The 24,165-nt window shown below is 30.5% G+C and overlaps 2 protein-coding genes across 3 annotated transcripts in view; one reads left to right on the forward strand and one right to left on the reverse strand.

Moving 5' to 3' along the window:
* The window catches only part of LOC136973776 (ubiquitin-conjugating enzyme E2 T-like), a 290,402-nt gene extending 277,637 nt beyond the window's left edge, over positions 1–12,765 (reverse strand). Inside the window, exons 1-6 of one of the 2 annotated variants that reach the window (XM_067268534.1) lie at positions 12,627–12,765; positions 8,442–8,511; positions 5,418–5,523; positions 4,356–4,454; positions 4,208–4,286; positions 1,791–1,812 (exon numbers count right to left, since the gene is read on the reverse strand). In XM_067268534.1, coding sequence (XP_067124635.1) covers positions 1,802–1,812; positions 4,208–4,286; positions 4,356–4,454; positions 5,418–5,523; positions 8,442–8,511; positions 12,627–12,738 — 477 coding nt within the window. In that variant the 5' untranslated portion in view covers positions 12,739–12,765 and the 3' untranslated portion in view covers positions 1,791–1,801. Of the gene's footprint in view, positions 1–1,561; positions 1,813–4,207; positions 4,287–4,355; positions 4,455–5,417; positions 5,524–8,441; positions 8,512–12,626 lie in introns of those variants that run through there. The other variant, XM_067268533.1, reaches the window with a different exon arrangement.
* A 427-nt stretch (positions 12,766–13,192) lies between these two features.
* On the forward strand, positions 13,193–20,823 carry LOC136973846 (PAT complex subunit Asterix). Its single transcript, XM_067268630.1, has 4 exons — positions 13,193–13,372; positions 13,464–13,572; positions 20,393–20,490; positions 20,669–20,823. The coding sequence occupies exons 1-4, from the start codon at positions 13,317–13,319 to the stop codon at positions 20,739–20,741; spliced, it is 336 nt and encodes a 111-aa protein (XP_067124731.1). The 5' UTR covers positions 13,193–13,316; the 3' UTR covers positions 20,742–20,823.
* The last annotated feature ends 3,342 nt before the right edge of the window (positions 20,824–24,165 follow it).

Raw genomic sequence — 24,165 nt, forward strand, 5'->3', positions numbered from 1 at the left:
TTATACACGCTTGAACTTTTTATATTATAGCATTTAAAATTTATGTTTATTGTTTTTTATTATTTTAAATGGAGAAACGAAAATTATTTTCGGCACTTGAGTTTGTAACAAAGTATTGATGATTTATGCGCGCAACAAATGATTTCTATATCTGGTAATTGATCCGCGATTGAAATTCGTCCGTATTCTCGGAAGTTTCGTGATAAACATCTTGACTCAAATACTTTAACGGCCGGATGGCGAACGGTTAGGCCCACTAGTGGCCGAGTAGATATCACTGAACACTGGTCGCATGTTCGCGCCTTGCCAAAGAGCTGACTAGGTAAAGTTTACTGGGTTTTCTTCACGTTAGTAACACCAAAAATAGGAACCATTTTCCCATAAATGACCTCCAGAGTGTCATCCCCCTCAGCAGATCACCCGTGCGTCACGTTGCCTTATATGAATAAAGCGGTTAGGGTAGCTGCCTACCAATCTGGGGGACCCTGGATCAAATTCGCATGGGTCGAAAAATCCAAGGAATTTTTTGGGAGGTGGTTTGTCCGGCTGATCACTACCCTCAAAATTAAGCGTTTTTCCATTCAATATTAAAAATGTAGTGTTTTTATAACAAAAGCTCATAACAGATGGCGCCACACACAACTTTATTTATTATATTGTAATAAAAAAAATGCAAGTTTTTAAAATAAAATCTCATAACAACCGGGAAAATTACGCCACTCGTTGTTGGATTTTTTAAACAGAAATTAATCATCATCCTCAAATGTTTAAAAACGCGAATAAATTTTTAGAACTTTTTCACCACTTATTCTTCATAAAGCGAATTAATTAAATTAAAACAAAACTTTTAAAAAAATAATTTAAGAACTTTTTCAAGATCGTTAATTCTCACATCAATGTTTATTTTTAAAACGTTAACAATTAAAACCTAAAATATTAATAGTGTGGATAATAAAGCCTTTCATATAACGTTATTTTAACTATTAGATTTCTTTATTATGCAAAAAATAAATATTTCAATATATTTTGTATATAAAAACGTATAGCAATACAGTTGTGGTATCTATAACTAAACTTTTTAAATTATTAAATACAAGAAAATCTACAATATTTTACATTACAAAAATTGATACACATTGATTTTCCATTTATATTAAATTTTTATGAATGTAATAAATATAACTTAGTATTCATTGAACTTATACAGTAAAATAGCTACCGTATTTATAATCTGTATAATTTTGAATGAACAAAACATTCCAAGAGTTATCAAGAACTAATATTTATTTGAAATGCAAGCATTTTGTGTACAGTACCTGTGTGTTTGTTTATTCATAAGGTAGGTGAAAAACTCAAAAGTTTGCTTACACAAACTCAAAATCAGAATCTTATATTTATGAAAGAACAAACAAATTAAAGTTACTATATTTTAAAAAACTTCAATTTTTTAATTAAGCTGAAATAAATAAATATTAAATAAATTTAAAAAACTGCTTTGAAATTTCAAACTGTAGAGTTTAATTAATTGTAAAATTTTCATTAATAGAAATTTTTTGAATGTTTATTTAAATAATATTTTTTACAAAAGATATAAGTTATATATATTAATTATAAAATCAGTAAACAGTTCTTTTTTAATTACCGATTTAGCATTCAGACAGAACAATGAAGCTACATTCTTACATACATTCTTCAATGTAGCTAGTATGAACAATAGCATGTATACAATACTCTCGGAATGATGAACTGAAGATATGAGAACAGCAATATTCTATTTTCATCCAAAATTTTTCAAGTTACCTTAATTAGAAGCTAAAAAACATAAAAGCAAAATTAGTCTGTAGCTTCATTTATACAAAATTAAAAAATCTGAAGTATTCATAGAAATTTCAGTTTGATCAATTTATTAGATTAAATGTTTTTTGAAACTATACATTAAGACTGTCTTATCATTAGATTCTTAACTAAAAAATGAATACTTAACTTTCCTAACAAAAAATATTTTAAATTGTAAAATGGGTCATATTTTATTTTAAAAACTTTTTATAACAGATCATATGATTAATTATTATAAAAAGGCAAAAAGCTTAATTCTGAGGGTAGAGATGAGTTTTATATTTAAAAAAAATTGTAAATTCTAATAAGAAGTAAAACCTTAAGTCCAACCCCACTTGAGATATAACATGTGACCTCCGTCTATTTCCTCACCCCTTGACCTTTAACCACAAAATTTAATAGCATCAATGCCCCTAATACACAAGTCTCCTTGCAAAATTTCAGAAATTTTCAACAAAAAACACAGAAGTTATTAAGCTTCAAAGAGGATAAACAAAATTGTGCCCCCAGACACAAACCAACATCCATACATACAGAAAAAACCATGCAATTTTTTTTTTTTTTTTTGCATTTCTTAGCATTTCAAGGTCCCGAGTCCAAAATGTAAAAATGCAGGGGGGGTATTTTTTTACTGATCACCATACTTTCTCTCTGTTATACATAACAACCAGGAAAGTAAAAATAATATATTAAGAAATATACAGGCATAATGTTTAGAATGTTTAAAACATCAGTCTGTATATGTTCAAATTTGTTGTTTTCTACTCTGATATATTATTTTTTAATTAAAATTCTGATGAAACACATGATCTCAAAAAAACATTTAATCTAATAAAACAATTAGACTCCTTGAACCTTTTAGCATTTCAAAACCTTTAAATTTAGTTTTATTGTTTATTTTAATTTTTAATTGTTTTATTCTTTTATGTTATCAGGACTTCAAATTTCAATATTAATATTTATCATACTGAATTTAATTGTTTATCTGAATAATTTTATCATCTTATCAATTAAATTATCTATGATCATCCTGTATTTTTTACAATTACAGGTAGGCCTCCTACAAGGAGGTAGATATGTTCCTTGAAAATATCGCGTTGTGGGAAATCACATTATAGAAGACACCAACTTAATACAAAAACTGGGATTCAGTTCTAAAAAGAGAAAAACCGTCTTTTACGGTGTAACATTTTCATCACTTTTTAAATTTATGTACATAAAAAATAAAAAGCGTAAATAAAATTCATCATATAAAAACTAAAAAGATTATGATTTCAAGTCAAAATCAAAAATAATGTTATGCTCACAAATTCAGTCCTCATCGTCACTTATTATAGTTGTTGGAGAATGTTTGACTGGCCTTATTTCAAGATCTGAGCTTGTTTCATCAAGTTCCACTGCACTTATGTGATCTGTTGTGATTTTTCTGTTATGTGAAAGATAATTTGTTTCTAAATACTCTAAACCGCGTTGTAAGAAAATTTCCACGTTTTTCCAACCGCGTTGGAGTGAAAATGCATTGTGAAAGTACCATGTTGTAGGAGGCCTACCTGTATATACTGAATTCAATAGAAAATAACTATAGATAGAAATAAACTGGAGAAGTTAATATTTTGTAAGACATTACAAGACTAAACCATTAAGGTTCCATATATTCTCACTTAATACATTTAACTTATTAAATAAAATAAATTTCATTAATTATTTAAAAACAATTCTTATCAATTTATTTTTACAGACTTATGTAATACTTTATAAAAATAATGAAATATTTAACAATGCTATATACAGTGTTATATAATGTTGAATTTATACACAGGACAATCTCAGTAATCTGGAAGTTAGTTCAACACATCCAGTAATCAGACACTAGTTGACTCTAGTATTACCGGCACTTCTGCCAAGTTATGTGGACAAGCTTCCTACTAATTCAAAACTCCATTTCCCACTAAATATGGCATTATGTCAATCTCAAGCTTGGACACAATGTTAAAAATTGTTGGGCTCATCATCTTAGGCTGCTCAAATTGTTTGCTCTCCTTTCATATTTTCCTGCTATGCTATATATATCTGATTAATACAATGTACTGATATCATGCAAATAAACAAATGTTTTCTTTCCAAATGATTAAAACATTAAATTCACCTTACTTCCAATAATCTGGCAATCTCCTTAATCTGACACTGTTCCAGTCCCATACATGTTGGATTACTGAGATTGTACTGAATTCTACTGTATTTGCTGTTTAAAGTATTAAAATTTCATAAAATATGAAGTACATTAATTAAATAATTATAAAATAATTTTTTAGGATTCTTAACAAATTTTTGAAATTATCTTTTCAAAAAAATTAAATAAAAAGGGTATTACCATCAGAAACAGCATATTTCATAGTCCATTCTTTAGCATGTTGGACAAATATTGGTCGATTAAACTTGAATTCTTCAGCCTAAAAAACAGAAAAAATTCAGTATGTGATTCAAAACTTCAAATTATTACCTCAAAAAAGTAAGCTTACAATTTCAGCCATTAGTGGATCATCAGGATTTGGTTCATTCATTAATTGACGGATACATGTCAAAACAGATATTACATTCAATGACGGTTTCCACGTTCCCTGTAAAGAAACTTTTTATAATAATCTAAATTTTTAAATATTTCAGATGTATTTTACAGATTCCCAAAATATCAATTTACAATTAAACCTCATGTGTTTAAATCTTTAGATTAAAATTCAAACACACAAATTCACAAAATTCCATAGACTTCAATGCATTTTGTAAATTTGCACAAATTTCAATAAAGACAGTCCTTTTTAAAAAATTAATCGACTTTCAGTTCATCAGACATATAAAAAAGTTAAATGTATATATTGCTGTCATTTGAATGAAGTGGTGAGAAGATATCTTCTATATTTTTCATCAGGTTATCTTTACTAATTATATTTTGTTTCCTTAAATTTTTTATTAATAATTTTAAAATCTTCTACTAATAAAATACTACATCCCTTATATTCTTTACTAATAATGCTTTGACAATCAACAAATGATTCTGTTTAATGCTGTTAAAATATATGAACTTTAGACTCAAATTTGTCAAGTTTTAGATCAAGTATCAAGTCTGAATAAAAGATTGAAAGTGATGTGTGAAGTAAAAAGTCTGAGAAAACTTGGCATCCAAGTCAGGATACTTGAAACTGAAAAAAACCTAAATGAGTATAATAAAAAATAAAAACATTAATTTTAACAACTTTATATTTGCCTTTCATGCAAGTTCTAATGTTTACTTTCACACATCACATTAAGAATCTATCACAAAACTTAGCAACTATTACATGATCTAAAGAGTGAGATCATGAAGTAATGTGTTCTTATGAGATCTTACAAGACATTTGAAAGATTCTGCAAAAACATCTCCCATATATTTATACATAAAATAAAGAAAACTCATATCACATTAAGAATGGTTTTTCACTTATATCTAAATAGATGATTGATTGCAATTTGAAATCATGGTAAGTATAATAAATTATGGCATTATTTCAATGCAATTATAATGTTTTATTTAATGCAATACAAACCATTGGTGGTAATTTCAAAACATCCAAGCATATTCTTCCTGCAGTATCAATATTTGGATGATATATAGTTGTTGTAAAAGTAACATTAGGAGGCTGAAATGGGTATCTGAAATAATAAAAGATTTCTTTATTTTCACATAATATTTTAGGGATATTTAATGTTCTAAACACACTTATTAATAATGGAGTGGAAGTATGGCTCCAAACCTTTGTAGAACCACATACCCCATATGTACAAAAAAGAGGATTGCCCATGGGCAGTCTGATATCTGAGAATATCTGTGAAATAGTGGTACATATGTTGAAATTAAAAGTATTACCTCTATTCCTTCCTCACATCCACATTTACAAAAGATATGTGGATGACATTTCAATCATCTGAAAAACTAAACCGAACATAGAAGCCTTTGTGGATGCCATGCCAACAACCCATTTGGCTTGAGTCTCAAACTGGACGAATCCAGTGATACAAAGGCCCACTTCTTAGATCTACAACTGTTCATTAAAGAGAGCAACATTTATACAAACATTTATTATAAGCTAGACCAGGGGTCGGTCAAAATCAACCAATATGTGTGTATTAAGATGATGTTTTGGGTCAGTGGTGGTATTTTCATTTTAAAACAGTTTTTTTTTTGGTGAATAATAAGATAAGTTTTATTGAGAAAATAATTACAATATGCTTTAAACTTTAATCATAAAAATTAAAATTATAATTCCAATTATTATAAAAACAAATATAACTGAATGAACAGCAAATCTCCATATTTCAATTCAATTTCTGTAAAAAGCATTGAAGTGCTTGTGTACTAATGCTGATCATGCTACCTACTATCATGTTTCAATCCTAACAACCTTTTCCATTACATCTTTAACTTGTTGCATAGATGCCTTTGCAAATAAATTTTCTTTATGTATGATACAATGAAAAGATAAAAGTGAGTGGCCAAGTTCATTATCCATTAGTTTCACAAATCCAATAATTTTTCCTCTCATAACTGGAGCACCATCAGTTGTTAAGGAAAACAATTTACTTTTTAAATCCAATACTTGCTCATTTTTGAAATTAATAAACTTGTACTTGACAATAAATGTCAGTGTCTTTGGTCATGCCATTCATAGAAGCAAGACCGCAAAGTTCTACATTGACTTTTGAACTATTTATTGATGCATATCTAATAACAATTGCAAGCCTACCTGTACCATTTATATCAGTACTTTCATCGAGTGCAATGATAATTACGTCACTAGATAAAAAATCATTTTTCGTCTGTTCACCAATATTTTCGGCCATATCTTCAATGCAATGCTGAACTGTTCTAGCTGACAATGGTGTTTCTTTAATTGTCTCAATGATTTGTTTTTTTATTTGTAAAGTCATTAAATAAGTGTTCGGAACAACTTATGAATGTTTTTCCAAAAATTCGCCACCTGTAAACGGTTTTCTGTTGGTACCAATGCAACGAGCTGCAACAAAGCTGGCAGTTGTAGAATGATTGTGGCAGAAAAACAAAATGCTTTAACAGTTTATTTTATTTTCCAAAATTTAATACACATTTAGCAATGTATTCAAATTTTTCTTCATTTAGCATTTCACTCACATTTTTATGTTTTGAAAAAGTGTCACTCAATATTGGAAGTTCTGGTGGTAATTACATCTGTCCATAAAGTACTCGTACATATCAATTTGTCACCATTTTCAATACATCTATACTTTTCTTTCCACATATCTTGAAATAATCTCTATTTTGCTTTTTGTTTGTCCATGGTAATAATTTATTTTAAATAATGATAATTATTTCACTATGTACCTACAATTACATCACTAGTCTTGCATTACTGAACAAGTGCTACAACTGAAAGGACACCAGTGTTACCACATGTCTGTCAAGGAATTATGGATTGGCGTTGCCAAACTTATCAATTTCTCCTTGAAATTATGTTATAATTTTTATTTTTTTAAAATAAAAATGCATGTTTGTCACTGCAACTTTGTAATCAAACAAAAATGTTATTGTTAATTATTTATTTTCAGTTTTTAATTTTTTATGTATTCTTCAAGTGTTTGTTTCATATTTATGTTTTATAATTTATTTATACGTACTGTATTATACTTTATTTTCAGAACTCAAGTGGGTCACTTTAAATTATGAAATGGGTCACTTAGTGACCTGAAGGTCATAGGTTGCCAAGGCCTGAGCTAGACCATCTGCTAGTGTTTATACTAGCATCCTTCTGTGTTCAGATTTCTGTGTAAAGTGGCAGCATTTCAATCTCTAACAAAGAGGGCATTTATGCACTGCACTTACCATAAGAACACGTGAAATGAACTACATTGCCTGGAGTGTTTTGTGCCAAACACGGTTACAAAAAAAGACCTTATCCAAACATTGGTTACAAAAATAACAACAGAAGGGGTAACAGAGAAGATTAGTAAAGGAATGACAGAAATAATGAGGCCAATCAACTCTTGTATTCTAGTGATGGACCATAGAAACCAATGGGAATTGAAGTACATAGGCTCCACCATATGCTCTCTACAAGAAATTGGCTAAACAATTACAATATCAGTCATAACAAGCTCACCACTGTCTTAGCTATTTATACCTCAGACAACATCATCGTGACCAATCTACAGAACACTACATCATTAGGAGAGCCAAACAATCAGAAAGCATTAGGGCTTTGAAATCGCTGAAAATATATAAAGCTGAAAAACAAGGGAGAAGCATCAGGACACTTTTATAATATCAAAATTAAAAATTTGAAGAAATATCAGTTTAAAATGGGTTTAATATCTCGTGCCCTGCTTTATAACAATGATGTCACACAAAGAATTCAACCTGGAGACGCAGAACAGTTTTAAAAACACAACATTTATGTTCAACCTGAAGATGATCCAGCTTAAAGATTGAAAACATTAGTTATAAAGATAATAAACTACTAGAAAATTGTTTAGAAGATTCTACAAAAAACATTTGGAGCTAGTAATATTTAAAAAATGAAAACATTTAATGTACTTACTTTTCTGGAATAATTATTTCTAATTTAAAAATTCCATTTTCGTAAGGAGTACCTTGAGCTCCATTTATTGCTAAAATTATAAATGAAATTCTATATATATTAACTTTCCTAAATATTGTAATATAAACATTTAAATATAATAAAGCCACTAAAATAAATTTGCAATTGATTAAAATTAGTTTTATAAATTTAGTCTGAGTTACAAATTAAATTTTATAAGTTTGATTATAAAAGATTTCTACTTTTATATTCATAAATAACCACACAGCTAAAAACAGGTGGAAAAAAAAGCCACCCATCTTAAAAGTTTGGAGAAACCAGAAATATATAAACATAACAGAAAAAAAATATAGCCATAGATTAAGGATAACACACCTTATCACAAGCATGGAGATTGTTTTTTTTGAACTTGCTTAAAATATAATTTTTGTGATTTGTAAAATGGCACAATCATGAGTACTGGCTAATCTAATCAAATGAGTGTTCCAACTGTTTAGAAGCTGTTTGAATTCCTATTCTTTTAAAATTCTGTTCTAAACTGAAGATAACTGCTAAAAGTAGTTGAAAATGTTAGTTTTATTCATTATTATCCTTTTGATGGATTTTTTTTTGATTTTAAGTGTGTTCTGTTTATAAAAGTATCCAGTTATTTGTTCTACTTTAAATCACAATAAAAATGCATGCAAAGGCTTTTAAATTAGCAAACTGTCCTTTAATAAAAGCAAGCTAATACTTTCAACCATTTTCAATAATTAGACTATTCAACAAAATCAAACGCTTTTAAAATATAATCAAATATACACAGTGCTTTTTTTGGGGGGAAAAAAGGTGGTGGAATGCTCATATCATTACTAAAAATATATTACAAATATATTACATTACTTTTATTAATCGTATTTAAAACAAATGTTTATAATATATTCCAAAGTTTTGTCCAGTTTTCATCTAACAAATCTTCTCGGCTTCTTTTTTTTACTGTTAGTATCTGTGGCCGAATGACATATTCTGAGTAACCAGAGATCAACGTATTTTGAAGGATCAAAACGTCTCAGAGGTGGTCCGACAAGTTTGATGAATAAAAGTGCTGAAATTGTCTTAGTCTTTAATGAAACTCTTGTTGGGGTGGCAATTAGGTTCATCTGCAAAAACCTGCATTCACATTCACTTGAAGATATTGGAATGGTATACAAAGTATTTATCAAATGCAGTAGTTTTTCTGGATGTCTTTTTGAGAATGTATTCACGGAATCTATGAATCGTTTCCCTTTCATTTAGTTGCAATCTGATTGACAAGTTTCTAATTTCTTCTTCTCCGAATGTCAGTTGAGTATTAATATCTTTAGGCCAATGTTTTTGATCAAGTACACAAGACCAATTTGCCAACTCATCGTCTTTGCTATCAAGCAATCTTCTTTCGATTGACTCTTTCAATTCTGTATAAAATTTACTTGGGTCAATGGCAGGATCCTTTCTTGATTCTTTTTCGTGAAGTAAGACTCCACGAAAGATCATGTACAGCATCAACAGCGCATCTATAATAGGGCCCAAAGTTTTGTTTTCTTTCTTCGAAAACTTGTACTAGCATTTTTATTTTATTTGCCTTATATAGGTCCATGTTGTGGTCCTGTAGTTCCAAGCTTAGTTCTGACAATTTTTGGAGAGCGTCACACATCAATCCTATATCCAGTAAAAATTCTGTGGACGTGATTTTTCTTTTCAAGCCATTGTATGTGCACTTATCATTTTTGTCTCTAGTAGGATCATTTATGCTTCTTCAAAATGAAACACGAGGGATTGAAAATTATTCCATACAGCCAAAACTGTCCACAAATTAGATGAAACCCATCGGGTACTCAAAACTCTTCCAATTTTCAGCAGCTCATTCCCCAGTAATTCTGCACATGAATGCAACTCTCTACTATTCTTTGCCGAAGCATGGTATATGACGTAAAGTTTATCAATAAATGATTTGAATCTATTTATTCCTGAAGTTTCCATGACAGCATCATTTACTGATAATTCTAGTCTGTAATTAGTGCAATGCCAAACTATAATAGAAGGAAAATGTTCTGATAGCAATTTTTTCACTTCACTTTTACAACCTAACATCACAGCTGCGCCATTGCACGCCAAAGAAACTAAATATTTTTTAAAATAATCTTCTGTCATCCCATAAGAGTGAAGACATTGAAGTCAGGAATCAAATACTCAAAGAGTTCCAACTTTTCTACAAGGTATACAGCCAAATTTCATTTTGCAAACACAGAGCCATTCATTTTTCAAGCAAAAATCATTTTTTTGTTCATATGTCCAGCAGTCCGGCCAGTCATTTGTAGTTTGGCATTACTTCTCAACATTATATTCAGAAATATTAACAGGCGTCGTTATTTCCTGTGTTCTGTGAGTTTTGTCTGTCTGTTGATATTCTGGCCTTTTTATTAGCCGGACCGGTGGTTGAAAAGTAATTAGTAATTTTTTTCATTTTTAAATACGGGGTCACAGGTTTACGCTAAAAATTTTTAAAAATATTTTCCTTTCTCCAATGATTTTTGACCATAAAGAAATTATTTACCTTTTGCAAATTTTCAAATTTATTCACTGTACATTTATTCATCCTCACAATTCAGTTATGCAATGAAATATAGAAGTCGAAATCAGTTGTGCAATAAAATATAAAACAATCGAAATCAGTTGTGCAACGAAATAGAAAACAGTCAAGATCAGTTGTACAATGAAATATAAAACAGTCGAAATGACAGTCACCGGTTGCAATTAGCACTGCGATTCCTGCATTGCCGCCAAATCATGACATGACCAAACACGAGTCGAGCAGTACGTCACAGTCACCACAAACTAAGTTCGCAGTATGCTTGCATCGTACACAAGATTTGGCACACAAGCAGGAGCAGGACCATCTTAATAATTTTGTTGCCGATCTTCTATGCTCAACAGAGCGATTCAACACAGACCAAACATCAAATTTTCAAAAATTCTCTTAAAACTCTTAAAATATATCGAAAAAAGGTAGTGAAACACCGTTCCCTTGCATTCTATGACAAAAAAAGCATTGAACATACAAATACTGAAAATTTGAATCCAGGATCTTTGCTTTGATTAAAAATTATCAAATGTTACAAAAGTTTAGCACAGAAAAAAATTATACTTTTTCATATGACAATGTGATTACATCTATATATGTAGCAACAATCCTTAATCCCAGGCATCAAAACACATGTTACAAACTGATGTTTATATAACGGAGATCTCAAACCATGGTCTCCAAACCTTAAAGACATTGTAGTGGTCTTTGAAATTTATAGACTACCCCTTAAATGTTGACATATTTCTAGTTCCTCAATCCATTTCAGACTATGTCTGCTTCTTATGAGCCTGACAATTTTTGGTTCACTCCAATATAAAGTACCATGATCAATTCATGTAAGGCATATGCTACTGAAGCCATGAAGGCTAGAATCTTAACTATATATTCATGTTCTGTGATTCTGGTCCTCAGGAACATGTATTCAACCCAACATATTCCAAACTTCAAATAGCTCTGTGGTCTACGATAGACACTTTATTCACCCAACATTTTCAATGAATTTACTTCATCCTTATCATTTCTAAGAAGGTTGTATACAGTAGTGTTTCTTCTATAAAATTATATTCATGTCCATGATTCTTGCAATCTCCTTATATATGCTATTAAAAAAACCATTATAATTGATGATCGTGTAATCACTTTTGCTGTTCTCAGGTTTGGTTATTTAAAAGGTTTTGTGTGCATTTGTTTTGCATTTTTTACTGAATCATTTGTTTTGTATTATAAGCAATTATTTCTTTCAATAAAGGTAAAGTACTGTTCTATGCATTTGCAATCTGCAATTCTTATTTTATCATCCTGATGCATTGCATTCATGTGAATTTTTTCTGACACAGCAAGTTCTAGCCTGACCTAACCTATTCTAATAATTTTGTTGGTAATAATTAGGTAATTTATTAGAATAGGTTAGAACGTGCGTCCCCATGTTTCCTTTCTTCCGTTTGCTGGAATCAGAGACGAGCCGTCATTTTGGAACCATAGGTAACATGAACCTTACGAACAAATAGTATAACCCTATGTTTATTTGAGTGTCTATTATAGTAGATTTTTTATGCCAAAAAATTAATTCTTCCTATACTTACTTGCTCGTAAATGACTTATAGAACCATCAACATTCCAACAAGCAATACCTGGGGAAGTTTGCTTTAATATCATTTGCATCTCTTTCGTCATTCTGGCTTTAAATTGAGCCATGTTTTAAAATACTACACCTTATTACTTAATTTATTTAAATTTCAATACAAAAGCACTATCATTAACAGAAAAATAATATAATTATTATATTAATCTTATTTATTCTAAGATATGAAAACCACGTGAAAAAGTACAATACATCAACTAATTTCAAATTTAGCTCCTTTTTAATGTCGATGTTGCCAGAAGCAAAATATTATTTGTTTTTCTTAAAAATAGACATATTATTTAATAATTAATACATCAATTTTAAAGATAGAGAATAAATAAAATATAATAAATACGCAATAATATTTCATTTATAATTTTAAAATATAAATTTCACATCACGTGATTACATTCTTTTAAAAAACATATCAAAAATTAACAGATATTAATTTATATCGATATAAACGGATAATTATTTTAAGATTCCGGATATAAAAGAAATTGATGTATGTATATCACGTGTTACGCTCTAATTCCGGGATTGCAGAAGGTAGAATTTTTCGCCATTTTGTTGCGGGTGAAGTCTTTGTGTGGTTGAGGAGAAGGGAAGCTTAGGTTAATGACTTAAATCTTATTTATATAATTTAATAATGTCTTCAACCAGTAACAACATCTCTGATATACGTAGACCAGACAAAATTCAAAGGTAAAAGATTAGATTTAAAACTTAAATATATATATATATATAGTTGAATAATTAATTGTTTGCGTGTTAATTGTTTAATGTAATTATTTAGGTATAAGGCCCCTGCCGTAGGAACTCCTGGATCTCCTGGAGATGATCCAACCCCCGATTATATGAATGTTCTTAGTATGATCTTCAGTATGTTTGGATTGATGATGAAGGTAAAATTAAGGCAGATAAAGCCTAGAATAGTATCAAATAAATGGGTTACGTGGACAAATTTAACGTTTAATTGAAAGCAGAAATAATAAAACATATATATGAAAAGCAAAGTTTACGTGTATATATATCAATTTGCTTTTGAGTCAATGTATTATATGAAACTGATACTTGTTAATTTCAGTTATCCACGTGTATTCGTCGCCATTTTTTTTTTTTTTTTAGTAGCTCCGTAAACTCTCATTTGGAGGAAATCGTAAAACTTAAAATCTTTAAATTGTTACAAAAAAATTAAAAGAATTAACTTCAATTTTATTTTGGTTAAATTGTACAAAAGATTTCTGGGTTAGTTTGGTGTAAAAAATTTTTTTTTTAAGTTTTCAGCATTTAGAATTTGGAGATCAGGTTTCAGGTAATAAAAGATTAAGAAATTAGAATACATTTTCGATTGAATAAGAAAACTTGTACAATGATAAATTAAACTCAACTTTCACTGTAATCATTTGGGAATGTCCCAAAGCACTCGGCCTATGGATCTCTAGGGTTTGATACGACATTTTTGGGAGTCAATTGAAAATGGCTTACTAAAAATTATTATTTGTGGATTTGTATGTGATGGTTTACGATGTTAATTTGCACACTAAGTAGATGTTTTCTATGAAAATGGTGTATGAATTAATATTGGCTCACTATATTTATTATTATTATTATTATTATTAACTGTATTAGCAAAAAGGGGGGCATTAATTAGTAAAGTGTCTTCGAGGAACAGTCAAAAAAGTTTAGTGATCTCTTGGTGTAGACCAATATTATTTTTCAAATTTTGATTCTCTCTCATCCTGGAAACACTGGCCAAACAAGTGACTGTGACATCTAAAATCACATTGTTTACAGAAGCAGGACTCCTAAATACTTCTATTTCTTTTATTTTTAAATTTGAATATTATGTGAGAGAATAGAAAGATCTTTTATGCAACTCTCTTGAACAAACATAAAAACATATAAATCAGTTGCAAATACAATTGTAACGGTTAAATTCATTGCTAATGGTTTTTCCCATTTAAATGTTGCCAATTCTTTTAACTATTAGAATTTACATTATACTGTTATCATGCCACACTATATAAAAAACCATAGAATATGTTTTATTTTGTAATTGTATTATCTGTTCCATATTAAATTTTTATAATAGTTAAATAAAATATAATTGTGCAATTACATAGTCATGCTGCTGTTGCATCACTGATTCTTGATTGATAATTGCTGATTTATTCTCTCTTCTGTTAACAGTAACCTTAATACTATGATCTGTGTGTGTGATGTCTGTATATAACACTTTAAACAGATAATAGACTATATTGCAACTCTGAATGATTTTTTAAGAAGAGACTAGGTTACATGACTAGACCAGACCTACTTCCCTCTTTTATGGTGGTCCAGGCCCTACTTACCTCCCTTCTACTAGGCTATGAGGTTTATGGGCATTTCCTATTACTGGATTTATTATTATTATAAATTATTCCATTTTCTTATTTATGAGATATAACACAAATTTAAGGATAAAATTAATATTTGAAAAAATAACAGCCAGAATGTAAAATAAAAGTACAATAACAGTATTGGTTAATCTTGAATTTTAGTAAGTATTTTTGTTCTGAATTAAAAGGACTTCTCCAGGCATAAAAAATGATCATTGGTGCTGTATATTGTTGAGATTATTTATTTTATGCTTAAACTTTAGTGAAAATTCTGCTTCCCACATACAAAGAAATGCTATGAACCTCTGAAAAAGGGTAGAAATACTTGTCCTATTTTTGTTTTGATTTGTAATATTTTCTGTATTGAAGACATGCTTCAGTTATTGTAAAAAGAGATTTTTTAGAATTATTAATGTCCAATGTGAAACATATAACATTAGAATTTGCAAAAGTGTTTTTTTCTGAGTTCACTAACACAGTGAAGTATGCTATTAAATAGAATGAACATAATTTTAACCTCATTGTGTAAGAAGCAGATGTTTAGGGACAATCAGTTAATTGCATGTCAGGAAAAGCCTACGGACTGGTTGTATGTGGGTAGTGGCAGTGGAAACAAAGATGACAAGTGTCTTACAAAAATCGTTTTAACACAAAAGCAACTAAGCCTTATATAATATCAAAATAACAGTGCAATCTAGATCGACAGGTGCTAGGGAAGTTTTGGATGAATGTGGAGTAAGGATGCGATGCTTAAAGTAGCCCTGGGGCACTTGCAATTGTAGGTCCATTGAACAGGTGGGGAAGACTCCAGTGATTCACATAGGAGGATGGACTGATGAACACGTGTCTGGAGAACTGCCCTCTGACCTTGAGATTTGGGGGTTTTATATGATTTTCCCTCGAATTTTATCTTATTGATTGGTCCTGTGTCTTTTCCCTCTCCCTGGTTGGTCATTCTTCTGTCTCCAGGTGAAAACGTGAAAACCAAGACCAATTCAGGTTGCGGGAAAGATCCGCACTGGGGAGTTTTTTCCTGGCACCTCCTGTTGACGTGGACCGAGAGGTGTTGATGCCTGTGCTCGTATTTTACTCTGTTATTATCTTTTTTTATGCATTTTAGAACTTAAACAATTTACCAGATGTTCCCATGGTTGTTTACCCTAACATTTTAGGGCTTACATGACCTAACAGATGTCCTTCTGGTCATTAACCCCCTTTTTCTCAATTGTTTAAACTCCGGCACTTGTATAGGAGCATCTTGACAAAGCTCCCTCCCTCTCTCTGTGGACATTCCCTTGCATTGTTCATCATTGCATCATGTTTATTTTGAAATAAATATGTACTTTTCTCTCCTGTCTAGTTTACATCACCAACACGATCTCTTGATCTGATTTGACACTTGAAATTTCCCATCTTAGGAATTTTTATAATTAATCATAATTTTGACTCGATTTTAGGAACCTCACCATTAATTATAGCATTTGTTTGTTCTGGCATGCATTGAAATGTATATATTTAGCGGTAATCTGTTCCAGATCAGCCTAAAGCAAAGTTACCATCTGGCAAGTTATCCACATCAAGCAAGTTATCCACAATTATTTAAACAGGAAAATATAATACAAAATCAAACATTTGTGTGTAAATAATATAAAATTAATTTAAGACTTTTATACACTATGACTAATTTTTCACATAGCTATGCAAGTTAAAGTACTTGTGCAACTCCATAGAAATCAGTGTGCATTTATGCAAGCATTGGAACTTAGATGGGAAAACTGCACTGTATATGCAATCTGAACATTCAATCAACTACCTGAACCTATAGCAGCAAAAATGTTTACTAAACATTAACATTTTCAGTCATATTTCTTTATCAGGTTTGCTTTTTGAAAAATTAATTTTTTCTCTCCTTCTTTTTTTTTATAGCAAATATGACTGAAATCATTAATATTTAATAATCATTTTTGCTGCTCTACAAGGTTGCAGATAGTTGATTGACCTACTGCAGTAGTCACCAAACTTTTTTCATAGCGGACTAGAGAACAGAGTGAATGGTGAGCGCAGGCTGCATAACCATTTTGTTCACTACAGTATACTGAATACACAAAAAATAAGGAAAATCAGCATATTTATTTACCAATACAGTAATACGATCACTGCAGCAAGCTTGTAATCACTTTTCTTAGAAACTTCATTGCAGGTACTTACACAAAAAGCACTTTGATATCCAAAATCGCTGAATTTTTCATTTCGCTGATTTTCCTAAAAATTCTATTGCTGTCAAATGCAAAAATCAGATTTGACCAGTTTTGATATTTTTAATTTTTTCTACATAGTAAGTTTATCAACAATATGATATTTCCATATAAATAATTATATTTTAGCTTATTTGTGGCACAGTGCGGTGGCAGGCCGGATGAACTGACCTCGCGGGCCGTAGTTTGGTGACCCCCTGATCTACTGAAACAGTTATTTATGAATTGTAAATTTGAAAAGCATAGATAATCTAATGCTCATGAAAAACAGATAATTGAACTTTACATACAACGAATATGATGACTAACATTCTAATCAAAACAGCAAGGCTCCATTATTTGCATGCACATACTACATCAGCCAATAGTATTCCTTCACATTATTGTAATATAACTGGCTGTATATATTTTGTGTGCCACTATTCTTAATATGTATAATACTTTAGTTTATATACACCCTAATTCTAAGGTTATGAGAGCAAAAATATAAACAAATAATATAATAATTAAAATGTTGAAAACCTCTTACTGAAATTTCTTTATTTTGCAGTTAACAATATTTGTTGAAAGTTTAAAAAAAACCAAGAAATTAAATTTTCTTTTTATTCTAAAATTATGTATAATTTAGTAATTATTGCATAGCTAAATTAAAATTCTTCTCAGCTTCATGCTGCAGTGGAAAAAATGCTGTGCTATATTTAAAATCACTCTTGAACCGTGGTGAGATTGAATTCTATTAATCTTGGACACTGATGGGTGTGAGACATTAAATTTTTATTTTTATTTTAGTTTAAACTATTTTTAGTTGACTTAATACAATGTTTTGTCAATTTATATATAAGTGATTGGTTATGTAAATTCATTGATTGGTTATGTAAATTCATTGCTTAAATAGAATAATAAGAAATCTGGTTATTTTTGCAATATAGAAGAAACAGATTGTTTTATTTGCAAAAAATTAACTTATTCCAATATTCACAAAAATCAAAAAATTAATTCAAAATTCAATGGGATTGAGATCAGCATCTTGAATACTGGAATACACTGTTGATTTTGTTGTGAAAATTGCTTCTAGTGTCTGCTTTTTACTGGCTCTTTCCTATTCAAAATGAATGATTAAATTGAATGGCATTAGATTTCTTGTACTTCATAAGCATTAGTTTAATGACTATCTGTTGTTCCAAAATGTATTTTGTCATTTTCTTTAGAACAGATTATATGCAAATAACTTAAATTTAAGAGTGCAACGGTAAATGTTTCAGTTATACAGAATGGTTCTTTTGAAATAGGTGTTGAACTTTGAATTTTTTAGATAAATTTTAGAACCTTGTATAAGCCAAGTGTTTATCATAAAAGCAGATGTTAATGGTCTCTAAATATCATGGAATTTTGTGATTATCAGTAATATATATCAGTAATTGTCTACAAAAACAACTGATTCCATTTCTTATTTGTAAAAATTTGTATTTTTGCCTTACACAAAGGTACGTCTTTTTGAATGTACCTTTGTTTGTGGAATGAAATTATTTCAAAAATATTAATCTGGACAATCCCTGGTTTAACTGTTTTAACTGTTAACAGCGCTTTTTGAAAGTTATAAGTAATTTATTTAAGTATTTTGTATAATAAATATTTTTTAAAAGTAGTGTCCAAAATGTATATTGAATTTTATTGTAATTTAAAAAAAAAATAAATATAAAACTGTTCTTAACATTTAAGATCATTTTAGAATCTTCTGACAGAACATTTTAGTCTATCTGAAGCCAGTATTATATAAATAAATTTACTTGATTACAATTATAGCCAAAGTAATTGAATTCAGTGAGGAAGAGGTTATAAAACTTTGAAAAATGAAGGCTGGAGAAAAAAAGGTATATGACATTGCAACTAGTGACCCCTAACAACAATTCTAGAAGGAAATCAGCAAATGATTTTGAAGATAGTGTATAAAAACACTATACATGGTGGGTTGAAGGCAACTGCACATCCAGTCTATATTAAAATGGCTAAACAGTCACCTCTAAAGCAAGAACACATTATGCAAGTATGAATTGAGCAAGTGAACACATATCATAGATGGAAAGAATGGAAAAAAGTCTTTTTCATTTATGAAAAGAAATAGAATTTAGATGTACAGTACTTGATGGTTGGGCTAGTTATTGACATGACTTAAGAAAAGATTTCTTACAATAGACAGCAAGGAGTAGAAATGTCATGATTTGGGCAGCTTTTGGATATGCTAAAACTCCAATAATAATAATCAATGGCAAGCAGTCAGAAGACTAAAAAAAACTTAACTCTGACATGGTTTAAAGAAAACATGTTGAAATTATGAAATAGCCTGCAAGAAGTCCTGACTTAAACCTAATTGAGAATCTGGAGAATGGTGTCTAGGTAGGTATGTGCAGATGATCTGAAATCAGAAATTGTGACAATCTGGAATAGTGTAAGTGAAATATTCTACAAAAACTGATTACTTCAGTGGAGCATTGTGTATTTGATGTTATCAGACTGAATATAAAGTCAGTTGGTCAATGAAGTTAGCATAACTATCAAACTTTAATGTTTGTTACAAATTCCATAAATTATATGGACATTATTATTTAGTATTTTTGACAATTCTTTGATAAATTTAACATTTGGATGTTTGAACTTTGTTATTGTAAAATTATATTCATAGTGCATCTGTGATGGCACAATAAAGCATATTTGTTTTTTTAGAATTTAAAAAATTCCATATAAACTTTTTGGGTGTACCTTATATAATTTTGGATACAATGTAATTTTTTTTATAATCTTATTACATTAAATCTGAGGTTTGATGAGAGAAAATTCTTTATTAATTAAAATTTTCAACTTACCACCATAGGATATCTTCAGGTTTCGAACTAAATTTAAGAAAATGTTCCAGAGTTTTCTTAAATTTAGTTCAAAACCTGAAGATGGACTATGGTAGTAGGTTGAAAATTTTAATTAATAAAGAACAATTCCGTATGTAGAAATATGATTTTATTATGTTATAACTTACTTAAATTTTGTTTTTTCTCAGGTGAAAATAGTACTTACTCAAAAAGTATTTTATTTTACAGTTGAAATGGTGTGCATGGATTGCTCTCTATTGTTCCAGTATTAGTTTTGCAAATTCTCGAGTAAATGATGATACAAAACAAATTTTAAGTAGTTTCATGTAAGTTTTTATTTTATCCCATTTAAAATTTTGAATTTCATTCTTAGTTCTAAGAATTGATTTCAAATGTTTCACATTAGATTACATATAACTATATTAAATATACTGTACTTCAGATACATTAATATATTATTAAAAATTCCTTTTTTTTAATGAAATGATATTTTCTTCTTTACAGGTTATCAATATCTGCTGTTGTAATGTCTTACCTTCAAAATCCTCAGCCAATGACATTACCTTGGACTTCGTGATGATTTGTTGTTTTGTATATAGTGTAACTTAAATTGTTTATGTAAATGTCTTTTAGTCGGAAAGTAAAACTGAGTAATTTAATATATGTATTCTCCTAATCAAAAACTGTGATTATATTTGTAAAACTAATTGTTTTTACACAAAAAAATTGAAATTTTAATTCTCTGTCATATCAGATTACCTCACATTTCCCCTTGGATATATATCTGAACATGTCATCAATTGAAATTGTTTTGAATGATGGTATGTTGTGACCAACATTGTTTACTTTTGTAACAATACATTAACATGATATAACAGATACAGATACAGATACTGATGGCTGGACCCAAGTACCTGCATTTCAAGAAAGTATATTCATTTTCCTATAAAATTTGAAAATGGGAGATATGGGAAACAAATTCAAAATAAGATGAATACAAGTAAATCTCAAAAATCTTATATCTGTGAGAAAGAGAAGACTGTGTGTATGCATAAGAAATTGTACTGTTTTTTGGCATTAAATTTATTTGAAGAATTAGAATAACTGGTTATGCCGATTGAGCCATTTGACTCTTGATTTGAGGAGTGAGAAACATTGTTTTGCAATTTCCTTAATTATAAAACTTTATATTCTCATTTATGGTGATAAATATACTATACATAACATCAGTATTTCTCCAACTTTTTGGTCCACGACTCCCCTTTTGCACTTAAAAATTTCAAAGGAGCCCCGAGGAATGAGTATGTGTAGGAAAACATCTCTGAGGGAGGGGGTTAAGTACCCTCACATGAACACTCCAATGCTCCCAGCTAAAAACACATACCAACTAAAATAATATTGGAGTAGCCTAAGACATAGCCAAATATTGCAGCACCACAGCACTAGCGGAAATTTAAATTTGCCGGCTGAAAAGCTTTGTTGATCGGTTTTCGGATAACCGACGCTCTACTGTATTTCTAACTAGACTTGCCTACAGATGCAACACTGCTAGCGAACACTGTTTCAAATGACAATGTTGTTCTGCGATAGTTTAGGTTGAGAGTGGAACTCGGGGGATTCCCCAATAGCGCACAAATTTATGAATATTAGGCTTGTATTAAAATATTTATATGTGCAATTTATTTAAGTAAAAATTATTTTATATATTTTTTATTTCTAAACATGAATCCATAGTAAATTTATAAAATTGAAAAAAATTGATCTGGCATCAATTTTTCAACGACCCCCACTTTGAGAATCATTGCATAACGTCAACAGACAATTTCTTTTGTATAGTATGTTTGGCATCATAAGTAAGAATATAAAGTTTCATAAGAATGTGTATTAAAGATTATAATACTATAACAAGAAAACATTTAATAAAAGTACTTTTACTTGTATATAGCTTTTGTCAGTTAAATTGAACATAATACAAATAGTTTGAGTGTTATATATGAATCTTATTGCTAGAAAATGTAAGCCAATGTGGACTTGTCCACTTTTAGGCCTTTTTACTGTTCTATTTCATATTCTGAATGCATACATGTCCAGTAGCACAGAAATGGGCATTGAAATTAAGAATACATTTCTAATAAATATTAGTAACTGGAATGAAGAAAATCATAATGATAGTATCCAACAAAACAGTTGTGAATGGATGTACTGGTGAACACGTTTCATGGCTCGAATATAGAAAGATGAATCCAGCATTGGTATTGGGTAAAATTATATATACAAATATTGGAATCAATAGAAAATTAAATGAGAATTAACCAAGTTGATGTGGGAAAGTTTGATAACCGGGAAAATTACAGTGTTACGAAGTTTGGTGAATTAGAAAACAAAATGTTTTTGCTCAATAACAGTAAAGATTGACACGACACGCCACGCCTATAATCGATATTTTAGCTAGCCTTAAACTCCATTAAATTACAGAAATTGTCGAATGCTGTTTGTGACGACATGACGTTAGCAACAATTTGCGTGACTAATAAAAAAAACTAAACATTTGGCGGTTTGATGGCCGGGGCAATTAAGCCCTCGCTCTCAGGATCGAATCCGAGCCAGAAACCCCAAAAGTTTTAAGGGATGACATGACCCCTTCCCTCATCACCTGGCTGTTCAATAATCAACTAAAAAGGCACTAAGAAATCCTCTTTAGTTCTCGAAAGACGAAAAGAGTTTTTAAAAAATCCCAGAATGCTTCGTTCTTAGCCCGCTTTACCGATTGTAGTATATTCAGTGCGGCCGGATGGCCGAGCGGTCAAGGTGGCAGCGTATCGCTCTGGGGGACCCGTGATCGAATCCGAACGGGTCGAAAATCCCCAGGAATTTTTCGGGGGGTGGTCCGTCCGGATATGTCGGTTCCCGTCCCTCACTACCCGGCCGCCCCATTGAGGGCCTGGCCGAACCCATAATAAGCTTGCTGTAAAAGGCCCTTCTTAGTGCCCACAGGGCGGAAAGAGTTTAATAAAAAAAAAATAGAAAAAAAGTATATTCAGTGCGTTCTAAAATAACTTCTGATATCAGGATTAATGCGGAAACGATAATGTCCGATAAATAAATAGTCTGTTCTATATATTACGATTTCATTGAATTTTATAACATTTAAGACATTTTTCCAACTATTTTTTTTTTTTTTTTTTTTTTTTTTTTTTTTTTTTTTTTTTTGATGTTCTATCATTTCCCGAAAGTTTGCCCAGTCTTATCGTTAAGCACTTTCTATTTCTAGTACAGTGGTGCCTCGAATAACGGACGCTGCGAACAACGGACTTTCTGTTTGGCCGTTACGTGACTCGAGCAACGGACTGGCTGCGAACAACGGACTTTCCGGCATAATTGGTGACTGCTCCATGGGTGTGTTCTTTAATAGAGGTCGCTCTGCGTCTCCGCTACTACGGGAGTGCGCTGCTGTTCGTAGGCATTTAGGAACGACGGTGAAAGAAAAAAAGATGGCAGCGTCCGCACTATCGATAGTATCGTGATGGAGGAATCTATAATTCTAAAATATGAGCTTTTAAAGGCAAAAGACGGGTCCCAATTGTAAAATTTAACCATAAAATGGATCATTTGTTGAAAGAACATTCAAAATAGCCATGAAAAAAATTTGAATGCCGGCTACCATTCGAAAAAAATTCGTAAAGACACATTATTGCGTGCGCTAACTCGCACTTTCACAATTTCTAAATTTTCATTCATAGAACCACATAATGAACCCGGAAACGAAACTATCTGAGCCATGGAGGACGCCATGTTGCTTTCCACCGTAAACTACTGCTACAAGTGGCCGTTTTGCCGTTCGACAGCGCTCACTCCCACCGGAATTTAGGAACACGTTCTGCAGGAATTTTTAAACGGATGTCGCTCGCGCAGAGTTACGCTGAGGAATAAAAGAACGCACCCCATGTTCATTTTTTTAAATGATATAGTACGGTTATTTTATGCTGCGGAACGAATTAGAT

Source organism: Centruroides vittatus, unplaced genomic scaffold (assembly GCF_030686945.1).
Source record: "Centruroides vittatus isolate TY-2023 unplaced genomic scaffold, ASM3068694v2 contig_329, whole genome shotgun sequence".
Classification (NCBI taxonomy): Eukaryota; Metazoa; Arthropoda; class Arachnida; order Scorpiones; family Buthidae; genus Centruroides; species Centruroides vittatus.